Source organism: Oryzias latipes, chromosome 2 (genome assembly GCF_002234675.1).
Source record: "Oryzias latipes chromosome 2, ASM223467v1".
Lineage (NCBI taxonomy): Eukaryota > Metazoa > Chordata > Actinopteri > Beloniformes > Adrianichthyidae > Oryzias > Oryzias latipes.
Window position 1 is genome coordinate 15,007,599 of NC_019860.2, and position 12,880 is coordinate 15,020,478.

At 41.0% G+C, this 12,880-nt stretch overlaps 1 protein-coding gene across 9 annotated transcripts in view; it reads left to right on the plus strand.

The window, feature by feature from the left end:
- The window catches only part of LOC101165870 (microtubule-associated protein 2), a 70,832-nt gene extending 61,410 nt beyond the window's left edge, over positions 1-9,422 (plus strand). For all 9 annotated transcript variants that reach the window (XM_023965077.1, XM_023965064.1, XM_023965079.1 and 6 more), the window contains 5 exons: positions 209-513; positions 4,814-4,906; positions 5,147-5,228; positions 7,887-7,999; positions 8,091-9,422. In XM_023965077.1, the coding sequence (XP_023820845.1) occupies positions 209-513; positions 4,814-4,906; positions 5,147-5,228; positions 7,887-7,999; positions 8,091-8,300 (803 nt within the window). In that variant the 3' untranslated portion in view covers positions 8,301-9,422. The remainder of the gene's footprint in view (positions 1-208; positions 514-4,813; positions 4,907-5,146; positions 5,229-7,886; positions 8,000-8,090) is intronic.
- Positions 9,423-12,880: the final 3,458 nt, after the last annotated feature.

The following is a 12,880-nucleotide window of genomic DNA, read 5'->3' on the forward strand; positions in this document are numbered from 1 at the left end:
ACAACAAGAGCTGCACCATCTGAAATAGAGGTACCAATCGAATTAGTTTTGCATCAAGTTTGGATCCGGGTCTGGGTCTTCATGACCCAGTGTCTGGGTTCGGATCCCGACCACGGTCCGCTAGTTAGTGGCCCCTGATCTAAATGAACCGCTGCGATGTCATTCTTCATAGCCCTTTGACATTTAAACATCCAATGTTCTTCTAAAGGCACAGACTCGGCCCGCTCGCGCTCGGCCCGCAGTGGCGCCTCCACCCCGGGCGCCGTCACGCCCGGCACACCCCCCAGCTACTCCTGCCGCACACCAGGGTCCCGCACACCCGGCAGCCACACACCCAAGTCCTTCAGCGTCTTGCAGGAGAAGAAGGTGGCGGTGATCCGAACCCCTCCGAAGTCTCCATCCTCAGTCCAGCGGCAGCTCAAAGTCATCAACCAGCCCCTACCGGACCTGAAGAACGTCAAGTCCAAGATTGGGTCCACCTCTAACCTTAAGCATCAGCCGAAGGGCGGACAGGTATTGGGGGAGGATAGTTCTAGTCCCTTAAGAAGCTATTTTGAGGTTACAATATTGATTATTGGTTGGATGACATAGACCAGGTTCTATTGAATCCTGTGAAACTGTACTCGTTCTTTAATATCTTATTGAGGATCTTTAAAACACATAATGTCAGTCTTATAACATTTAGGCTCATCTGCACAAACAAGCAAGTCAAACTGTTACCCTTTTTCACCACATGGGCGCAGTAGAGCACAATATTTTGATGCATTTAGAAGAATTAGAATTTCTTTAAAAAGGGGGGTTTGCAAACAGGACAAACATAACGGTTTCCTTGAAAAGAAATGGTTTTTTCCACATTTTTCTTGAATTATTTTCCTTTTGCTTCCATTTGACCTGTAAAATGTTCAGAGCCCACCTCGCATGTCCCCCTTTTCCTCATCTACTGGGACTGTTCTTGTCCATCTGCTTGGCTGTCACCGCCTGTCTACCCTTCGTCTACCCTGTCCGCTATCATCTCTGTCATCCCAGCTCTCCGGGCTCCTCTCAAAGCCATCCTTTACTCTCTTCACCAATTTCCCTCCCCCCACTGAAGTAGCCTAATGAGACTGAAAACAGCCATCTTTCTAAGAATACCCCATTCTTTGGATCTAAGGAGGATGATGATTCACCCATGGGGGCTGCTTTCGTCATCGCCGCGCCAGATTTTCCTTCCAGCTCTCCGAATGAATAATATATCAGCAGGTTACTTTTGGAAAACGGTTGCAGCAAGGTCGATATGTAGAATTCCATGACCTCATATAGCTATTCTCCCTTGTTTTTACATCACATTGAACACTTGAAAAAGGAGAAATTTAAATATAAAAAGTCAAAGTTGTGAAAATGAATGTTGAAACCTGAAGGAAAAAAAATTGAAAAAGCTTTCAACTGTTTATTTTTCATCAATTTTAATTGATTATTTTTTGCCTTGAGGAAGAAAGAAAACATTTTTGTAGTTGTTTTGTTTGGAGAGTTTACAGCATAAAGAAAATGTAAGACAAAAAGAACAGGGATGGCACAAAGAAAGCTAAAAGAAAAATGATTGGCTTTTAGGCATTTACGGCAAAAAAATAACAGAAAAAAAGAAGGTAAGGGAAGAGATTACAGCAAAAAGAACAAATGTGGAAAAGAGAGGTTACGGTAAAAGAGAAGAAGACTCTCTTCGTTTATCCCAGAAGCACAAAATTTAACCCTTTAACACTACAAGTCTAGCTGGTAACACCTAAATAATGCACCCTCTTTGACATTCTGTTACTTTTCAGTCATTTATGGAACATGAAAAGATTCTGGCGAGAAGGAAAGCATCAGAAAATGCGACGCATTGCATAGCGTGAAGTGTTGCATATTGATGCAAAGACACTTTTCTTCGCTTCAGGATCCCCATTGATTCATGAACTGCTTAAATGGCTGAAGAGTTACCCGGATTTACACTGGTCTATCTGCCATTGTGTTGTATAGGGAGTCTGTCTGGCAACCGTCAATTAGTTTATATAGTTTTATTGTCTCCATTGCGTTTATTGGCATTAAATGAGAAATAGACTGACAAACCCCCCCCCCCCCCCCCCCCCCCCCCCCCGCGTTCCAAATAGGAACTACTTGCTGGTCCCATAGACTTCTCTTGAGAAATAAACAGCTATTACTCAGTCTTTTTGCTAGAATACGCATTCCTTTACTAATACGTTTTATTAATGTGATTTGCTAATTCCATTTTTTTTTCCATATTTTTTCTGTAGTGCAAGTTATTCAATATACTGACCAATCAGACGCCTTGATAACAGTAGGTTGCCTCAAATCGCACCTACAAAGCGTTTGATCAACATATTCTCCCACGCTTTTAGTGGAAGGGGTGTGGCCTTCTAACACGCTCACTACTGATTGGAGAGACTGGTTGCCATAAAGATTTAGACGGCCCAATCAGGGCTTACTGAGGACGTCTGGTTCCACCATGGCGTGGACACAGAAAAATGCAGACTGAATTGACTTCAATTGGTTGGAACCGCAAGCAATAGGCTGTAGGTTCACCCGCGATCTGTCTAGTTATACATTATACAGCCAATGGTTGTCAACGTACTCGAAATAGAACTCCGGTGTAGAGCTTGCGTTGGCGTTGCAGAAAGCCGGAAGTCAGACGCAGACATGATGGAGGCGATGTAAACATTCCAACTCATTAATTGACATTGTTTCTTTGTTTTTTTTCTGTCAAAGCAACATAACAGAGACCCACCACAGATGAACCCGTGGAAATCAGCCTTTACAGTAGTCGAAATAAAGTAGACACTAGGGCTCTGGTGTTAAAGTGTTAAATTACATGATAGCATGACAATGCCCCCTGGTGTCCAAAAGTGATACAGCGATACCTTTTATTTTAAAACAATAATCCAGACTTCACCAGGTTAGATATTTAAAGAACATTTGATAGATAATCACATAAAAATATAAAAACCTCAATTTGAACAGTAAGCACAGGTTTAAACCTGCTCCTTTACCAATTGGAGAAAAGAGTAAAACCGAAAAAACCATCAAAATTCATTTGACGAAGCTGACAAAGGGTTTTGTATTTCATTTTGCATGATCTTATTTTAGGTTCAAATTTTAAGTGAGAAACTGGACTTCAGTCATGTTTAGTCAAAGTGCGGCTCCAAGGATAATCTGAAGCACACGCCCAAAGGAGGCCATGTATGTATCCGCTGTCTTCTTTTTGTTTTTAACTTGGCCTGTCCAACAGCTGGGCAAACAGATGAGAGCTGAAATCCTCTTGTGTTGGACATATTTTATTTTAGCAACAGGGGTTATGAATCTTCTGAAAAACCAGGGGTATGTCTGAATAAACCCCTTTTGTAATCGAGGCCAAACTTTATTCATTTTAATCATATTTGAAAATCTTTTGTGTTGGACCGGACGGAAAAGAAAAGGAGGGAATAAGAGGGAGGGATGTTAGAGAGGTAGAGAGTATCCGCTGTCTTCTGCCTTCTCTCTGCTTTCTGTCGCTTCAGCGCTTTTAGCACTCTGTCAGTCTTCATCCATGAGGTTTTTATCTTAGTTTTGGACATTTTGTGTGGTTTCAAGCCAATCGTGGTTTGGTTCAGGTCAGAATGGCCTAATTTGGAATGACTTGGCTTTCCAATCCCTGTAGCGCATGACATCACAACCTGTCAACATTGTTTTGGTGTTTACTAGACTGAAAATTGTGAATTTGAAGAAAAATAGTTCACAAAAATTGATTATTTATATATGAAAGTAGAAAGGCCATAGACATAAAATAAAAAATCTCTATTGGCATAAATTCAGTCCATTAGCACTTGTCGCCATGGAAACATGATCTGCAATATTGGATGCAGTCCAAGTCATTCCCAAAATTTCTGACTTGAACTAAAGATTTTATTAAAATTGATGCTTTAAATGCAAATAAAAAGGGAATTAAACAAAAGTATTAAAACAAGAAGGTGCTGCAAAAAGTATTTACCCCTTTTTGCATGTTTGTATTAGGAATTATTTTTGATTATTTAAAAGATTTTAAAACACACAGAGAAAAACAACTTAATTTAAAAAATAACCTGTTTGAACGTGTCTGGTTTGGGTAAAAAATTATGTGACCCCTAAACCTAAAACCTCTGGCGCCTCCATTTACATGTGTGACGTCACCCATAGAAAATCGCATAAATCCGGCTTCAACAATATTAGATCAGTAAGTCGACATTGGTCCACTCTTGCCAGTCAAGTGTGAGCTTGTTTGAAGTTTACGCCCCTATCCCTTGAACGCGGGCTCGGGAGAATCTGTTCCAAAGTGGCAAAGTTTATGGTTGCATCAAGACATCCAGATCCTGAAGCTGTAAAGCAACCACCCCACACCATCACACTACCGCCACTGTGTTTGACTGTTGCTACTTTCATCAAACACTGTAATGTAGCAGGACAAACACATTCCAGAAATAAATTAACGTTATGTTTATTAGTCCACAAAATAGGTTTTAAATGTCTGTGGGATCATCCAGAGGTTTTTGTCAAATGTTATGTTGCTGTTTCCTAGACTACCAGACAGGTTCAGATAGTTTTTGTTTTGTTTTGTTTAATAAATGAGTTAAATAACGTCACAAACATGCTAAACTTAATCCAACATAGGGATTATATATTTAATGATTTCTATAGCGGGATTATTTTTGTGGAAACCACAAAAAGGGATCCAGCCCACTTTCAGTCCTTAGCTTTATTTTGTTGGCCTTCAATGTTTGTCTTGCTAACCCCCTACCCCCATAGAAACCAATCCGCCTCTCATCCGCAGGTCATGATTCCAAGCGTTAAGCTGGACTTTAGCCACGTTCAGGCCAAATGTGGCTCCCTGGACAAAGTTAACTACACTGCAAGCGGGGGAAACGTGAGTGACTTCAACCCCAGAAACCCCGTTTGTGGAGTGCTTGTTTGTGGACTTATCACTCAGACTTGTTTGGGGCTCAAACATGTAGATTCTCAGCCTGTTGGTGGGGCCACAGTCCCTCTAATCCATCCAGATTGGCATTCCTGCTCATCTTTATATCGACATTTATGTTTAAAATGTAGAGTTTTCCACCAGTTATTGAGTATTTGTGTTTATCTCCTCACTTTTCCGCACCCCCAGGTTCAAATCCAGTCCAAGAAGATTGACTTGAGCCACATCACGTCCAAATGTGGCTCCATGTCCAACATTCACCACAGACCAGGTACGGTGGAGTCTCAGTTAAAGCTGTTGTAGACAAATGACTTATAATGAAATATACTGTCTTGATATAAAAGTGCATCAAAAGAGCAATTTTCCTTTAAGTCTTTAACTCCGGTGACATACCGTGCTCTTCAGCCGTTTATGCGATCACTGTTCATCCGCTGAATTTAACAAAGAGAAAAAGCACCTTTTCGTATTGGCTTTGCTCCGATTTGCAACACTTTCCGTTTGTCAGCGTAAAATCGCTTTTTCCCACCTCAGAATCCAGTGGAATTAAATTAATTGCATCAATGGTTAAAGAGCTTAATCAAAGTCAAAAGAATGTCAACGCTGGAGCTAACGTTCCGGTGTAAAAGGGTTAAAGACCGGGAAGAAAGTCAACATTAAACACGGTTTTGTGCACAGTGGTCCCTCGTTTATTAGAGGAGTTGCGCTCTAAAAATAAGACGCAATAGGTGAAATATGCAATAGTTGTTAATAGATGTTTTAAGGCTGTAAAACCCCAAACTGCACACTATATACACTTTTCGCAAACATTTTTACACTTCTATCTTGGGTATACTTGTTTTAAAAGCTAAAGCCTTCATAGATAAATAAGTCTGGTTTAATAAACTGAAACCTAAAATCTGGTAGCGATTGTAAATTTATCAATTTGAAAACAGACGTACTGTACAAGCGACAAGGTCCAGAGGAGATTGATTGACACTGCTCTGCAGCCTATCAGAATGCAGAACCCAATTCACTGTAAAAAAACAACAACATTTAACTAAAACTTTGCGAAAGAGCGAGTCCACCAATGACAATCAAAACAAATGTGTCCATTTAGCCCAATGAACAATTAGCAATAAGCCACAGATTAGATGATGACTGCACAAAGCTTTTTTTGTAGTTCTAATGAATATTTAAAAAAGAAAGAAGGAAGTTTTCATCCTAGAGATTTGATTTCAGTCAAATTTGCATGAAATTCATCCAACAAGAATGCATATTCTAATCATGTTTTCGCGCACTTTGTGTTTGCTTCGAGCCTGTAGCGGCTCAATTATGTACCCATGTCAGGCTAACAGCTAACAAAAACGGAGCCAAAAATCAATTAGAAAGGTTGTGCATGAATTTGACCGATGCACTAGTTTTCTAATGACTGTGCATTTGAAATAAATCAACGTAAAGCAAGAAAAGTCCAAACTTTTTGCAAATATACAAGCAATACACATAGAAGTCTTAAGGAACATGGTTTCATGGTTACAGACCTGCAGAAGCATCAATCAAACTCTGCTGAGGATTCCCACGGGGAGAATGCTCTAGTCTACTACACCTCAGGGAGGTTCGGTTGGCATAAGATTAATAGAATCAATGAAAAGGTTCTGACACCGACCCTACATCAAAGTGAGGACAAAAAAAAGTACCAAATCAGAAAACTCGTGTTGAGTTTTTCTTGGACGCTCAAAGAACCAATGTTAGTTCGGCAAAACTTGTGTGGAATTCAACCAAAAATGAATTTTCGCCACCTTCTTGTCTAGAAAACAAAATTTGTTTTCTCGTGATAACGACAGCAGAACCCAGAGCCGACAAACGTCCGGAGCTCTGGACCGTAGCGGTACCCATACAGCCACCAACTCAGTTCATGACCGCTGCAATCCTTTTTTCTACAATCCGAAGCAAAAGTTTGTCAGAGAAGATGTCAAACACCAGAAGAACTGATCGATTTCTAATGATGATGAACTAAAAAACATACAAGTCAATCATCCTTAGGTTGGCGCGGCTGCAGCTGCAGTTCAGTGATCCTGCAGTTGCTGTCAGTTTCATCATTTGACCAGATTAAGGGATCGGGTCGTCTACATGGTTACAGATTGATGCAGGAGAGCTGCAGCATGTCATCCAGGACTTGGGCTTTAATAATCATGAAAAACTCGTTTTCTGAGACGAAACAGACACATAAAAAAGTAGAGGAGGCCGTTTTCCACTACCGTACTTTCCAGATATCCTTGATTTGCTGCTTTTTATCCCGTGTGCTATCTTATGGGGTCCAGATGACCCCACCCTTCTCTTGACGTGTTCTCCCTACCATGACAAAGGTGGATAAAGGTGGAAAGATTTCATGTAATCCATGGACACCAGTGAAGATCACAAATCATTGAAGAAAAAAGATTCAGAGCACTGTCTAGTGGGTCTAGATGACCCAACTCCCAATGTTAAAGTGCCTTGGATTGCACAAGGGGTTACTCTTCTGGACCAGATGTTGACTGAGGAACAGTTTCTTTCCAGAAGTAGTCAGACTGCCCAACTCGAGAAGATCATTGTCACCCCCCCACACCACGGACAACTTGCTAAATCTCAGTGCAATAATCATGATACTGTAATAAACTCTCCACTGTTCAATTTTGTAATATATTCTCCACTATGCAATACTCAATAGGAATCATTCTATATCATATTGATAAACAATAAAAATTGACAATAAAAATTCCTGATGTTGACAACCACAAACTGGTTCTTGGTTCAAGTTTTAAAGCATGACTGCCAAACCATGGCACCACCGAACTACAGCTTGTTTTCTAGTGGTTGCAGAGAACCTGAATCAGATCAAGTCATATTTCTTGTTAAATGCCTTGTCGAAGTGATAAAGCCTAATGGGTTTTGTTGGTGTCTTTGGTGCTACCAGGAGGAGGTAACGTGCGCATCGAAAATGTCAAACTGGACTTTAAAGACAAAGCACATGCCAAGGTGGGATCCCTGGACAACGCCACCCACACTCCAGGAGGGGGAAACATTGTGGTAAAAAACAAAAAGAAAAGTCTACTAACACTAAGGTCCAATATTGGTGTTTTTTCCCTCAACTTTAATCTTGGCTTTCCCCCCTGAACAGATTGAGAGCCACAAGCTGTCCTTCCGGGAGACGGCCAAGGCCCGCGTCGACCACGGCGCAGAGATCATCATCACCCATTCCCCCGGGATGGAGACAGGAGGAACTTCTCCCCGCCTGTCGTCTGCCGGCAGCATCAACATGATGGATTCGCCGCAGCTCTCCACCCTGGCGCAGGACGTCACGGCCGCCCTCGCAAAGCAGGGCTTGTGAGCATACGAGAAAATAACAACCTTAAAAAAGAAAAAAAGAAAAAAAACACAGTTACCCCCCTCCTTCCATCACCTTCATAAGAATCCAGTGTTTTCCCATGGTGCTTGAACGCAACACAACCCCACGACTACAGTTGAGTTTAGTCCGATTCTAAAAAACTCTTTAAAGTTGGGATACCTCCTTTATTTTATTTTATTTTATTCAGTATTCGTTTAAAGTAAGAAAAAAAAAGTTCTGATTGTCTCAGAAAGCGGTTTTTACGATTGTAAACTGATATGGTGGGGAAACCACGCGAGTGCTAGGTTCCCAACGAGCGCTTGACCTTAAAGATGCAGCCGCTCACGCGTGTGGTGAAGCCGACATGAGTTCCCTCTGGTTGGCTTTTAATGTTGCGAACTGTATTCCCGTTTTCTGTAAATGTCACTCTAGTGTTGCGGTTTTGGACATCCTGCGCGGCTGCTCTGGCCTGTTAGCGCTTCGATGTGGATAACCATTTCATTTTAAGTCAAGTAAAGTGCTAAGCAGCTAGCTTTCCAATAGATGTTTGTTTTGTTTTTTTTGGTAGCGATTCCTTTCCAGCTGACTGTTTCTGTACGATGTAGCGGTTTTTAGTTTCACGAGGCTCTTTACACTGTTGTGCGGGCATGGCAAAGGCAGCTTTCGCGATCTTTTTCGCTGCGTTCTGTTGTCGTGAACGGCCAGAGGTGTGTTCGAGTGTCTGGATTGTTCGATGTGTTCAATCGAGGAGTAAATATGTTTGTCAGAAAAGCAAGAAAAGTGAGAAGCTTTATACGAAACATTCCAGTTGATTGAGCCGATGCGGCTTTTTTGTCTTTTTTTTTTTTCGGCAGGAAGTAAAAGGGATGATAAACTTACTATTAAGATTTTTTTTTTATAAGAAAAAAAAGAAACTTGCATTTTCTCCGCTAACTATGTGGAAACCTGCTGCCCCTCCCCTCTCAGTCTTCCTTCCAGTGTTTTTCCGTGCTACCCCTCCCCCTGCTCCCTTTTTGCCTGTGTAAATGTATTTAAGCCACCAAGTAGACATGTGTGCAAACTTTCCAATGCTGATGACAAACGCTCCTACAGGATGAAACCATCAATAAAGAAAATGAAAAAAAGGATTTGGTGCTTTTTTGTTTGTTTTTTTCTTTGTTCTCGATGACAAACCTGAAACTACGTACACAGTCTTTGCAACGCGCATACAACCGACCACTTTGAAATGCGCATTTCGGGCCTCCGCACTCAAAACTCGACAAGTTTCTACGACTAGCTAGGTTGAACTTTGACCAATCAGGGGTTTGGATTTGGTTGTAGCGTATAGATGGCGTCCCTTTTAATTCACGGAAGAACCAACTGTTTGAAAATTGATCAGGAGAAAAGATTAATTGCGATTTGTGTCCGGACGGAATTCTATGACAACCAAGCCTTTCATAAGTTGGAATAGAGCTGGGAAAAAAGAGCAAGATTTGCAAATATTCGTATCGCTTCGACATTTCGTACCAAACCTCTTCCAACTGTGGCTGGCTGTAAAAAATGAAGAAGAACCCCTTCCCTGCTTGTCCGGTGTGAAACATAACCCGTTCTTGAACCCGCGTCACGTGTACAGTAGCTTTACATTAATAACAGTAGGGGATATGACTTTAAAAGACTGATAAAAATATAAAATAGATTATTTATATGCTTTTTTTAAGCCTGTACCTGATTTGTATTACTTATCAGGACTTTTAACGTGTTACAAAAAGTAAAGAAGTGTCTGTTTGATTGACTATTTGGTTGTTGTTGTTTTTAATTCTGTTCCTTGGCAGTAAATCTTATTTATGTAGGAAGGCTTGATACCCTTTTTAGTGGAGCTATATTTAAAGGAACACACATTGTAAATGGTAAATGGTGTAAACTTATTTAGTGCTTTTCTACCTTTATGAAGCCCCAAGGCACTTTACAGTCACAGTTCCATTCAGCCATGCACAAAGGGGACACAAGGATTATTTTTGGGTCACAGATGTGTTTCAGTTTTAAATATGGTTTGTGTATTACAAAACAAAAAAAGTAAAAAAATGAAAAGTTTTTTTTGAATCTGCTAATAAGCAAGAAATAATGAAAAACCCTCCAGTTGAATAATACTGGTTTAATGCAATAATTACAAATCCTTAAATTTAGCACGATGCGTGTTTGACACTTCTAAAGTAAACATACTAATACAGCAGAGATGGCAACGATTAGGTTATTGCTGCCAAACACTGATGCCAACTTCTAACCATCAGCAGCGCTGTGGGATTCATAGTCTAACACCCTTCAACATACGGGAAAGTTAGACAGGAGCCAAACCTGTGGGCTTTCCAATTAAGATGTTGACCGCTCTGCCTGACCGCTCTGCCACGACGGCAGAGGTTTCAGGAAGTGAGAAGCAGAAATCTTCAGATAATTATTTCGTTTGTTGTTTTGAGTTATACAAATCCCAGGAAATGGGTTAAGCAAACCCACTCGATCATCTTTTGATCTCCTGAAGGATTGTTCCTGGTGCTCTTTTAATTACGATTATGCCATTTTTAGCTAAAATCGATGTTGTTTTTATCAGGACAGTTTCTGCAGAGTGGCAGTAATTCCTTAAAAAATTCGCCTCCGAGGTATGGGCGAGAACCGTTGCTACGGAGCAACCCCACCCCCTTTCCCTTCCACCGTTGCTTTTTGGGTAAAATGTGGAAGCTAAAATCTCCATATCTCTTCTTAGGGATTGCAAACAGTTACAGCACATATATGTTAGTTCTCCATTATCTCTATGCACACCTGGGTGTGAGCAGGTCGGGGAGGGCCCGGTACTCGTTTCTGCTCCTGATTCACAACAATTTGAATTAAAAAAATTCTCAAAAATGTAGGTATGGGCTTAATTTTCTTTATGAGTTCTCCATTATCAGTAAAAAAATCTCACAAGAACACCAAAAAAAACCCAAATTTCATCATACTGGGTATTTAACAAAGAATAGTGTGGAAGACCCGGACAGATACAAGAGTCTCGTCTTCATTCTGGTCACACACTCTTATAGGGGAGCGGTATCCCGACCTTTAACCTTCATAAATCCGACCACACACATTGACCCCCTGGTTTTGTCATTCCATTCTCTCTGCTCCCAGTATTTTTTTTCTTCTGAGGCAAACCTGACGGCTCACAAGTTGAGACATTTGTTTAAATCAACCAGACATTGTTAAAAAAAAATGTTTTAAACAAAGGAATGCTGAAAGTCCCTACAAGTTGTTTTAAAGCATTTAGACACAGTTTTTCAACACCATCTCGAAATTTTAAGACTTGCAAAAAGGGAGTTTTTTTGTATTTGTCAGAAAAGTTCCCAAAACACTATTTCTGCTACTTGTCCTATTCTTATCCTGATTTACGTGATCAAAAATATTTGGATCGTTGTTTGTTCCTTTTAGCATCAAGCCAAAGCATCTTCCTGGAAGATGCGTCCACGAACTGCACTTCCAAACAGTTTGTGCCCATGATGTGCCAGACGGAGTTTAAACAGCGGGATTCAGACTCGTTTCGTGACCTGAGATCTTCACGGAAGTGACCCTTGAACTCTGTAACCATACCCAGATGTTTCCAGCTGATGTTCAAAACACATTTAGGTATTTCGCTTAGGAATCCTTGGGAATCTGGAAGCAAAGGGTGAAGCCAAGTTTAAAGAGGTGATGTACAAAATGTGGCTACAGCAGCACATTTGGAGTTTCCTCCACATTTCTAGTTTTTGATCTCAAGGTAATGACATCCCTTAAAAAAAATAAAAAAAAAATAAAAAGGAGGACCATCTTCGAACCATTGAAGCCCACTCCAATCACCAGAGATACCACCGGGTACCAAGAAGAGACAGTTCGGTGACGATGCCAGTCCCTGTCGAGCGATCCGCTGTACACCCACCACAAGACTTTTCCAAAGACATGTTTGGGCATTTTCCAGGAAAAAAACAACCAAGGGACGTTGCTGACAGTGTACAACTGCCTACATGTGTCTTTGCCTGTCAGAAAACAGGAAATGGTTTGGGAATTACCGTAGTACCTGACTTGTTTAGTGGTTAGTGGTTGGCGCTCTTGCCTCACAGCAAGAAGGCCCCCGGTTCAAGTCCCAGCTGGGCGACCTGAACCACAACATCAATGGGGGACCTTTGTGTGTGGAGTTTGCATGCTCTCAAGTTTGCATGCAAGGGTTTTCTGCAAGGATTCTGACTTTCTCTCACCATCCAAAGAAATGCTTCATAGGATAAATGGTTACTCTAAATTGCCCTAAGGTGTGAATCTGAGTGTGCATGTGTGTGTGATTTGTGGCCCTGGGACAGAATGGCGACCTGTCCAGGATGTCTCCTTCCTTCACCCACGGGTGGTCGGGATAGGCTCCAGCAGCCCTGTGACGCTATCATGGGACAAAATGGTTTTAGAAAATGAATGAATTGTTTAAAAAAAACAAGAGTTTTGTTAGGTTAGAACTTTGTATATAAATGCAGTTTGGCAATACATTTAATAAAATATGCAAAAAATATATATGTGTTTTGTTTTTTTTACTGTCAGATGATATTGGTATATATTTTTAC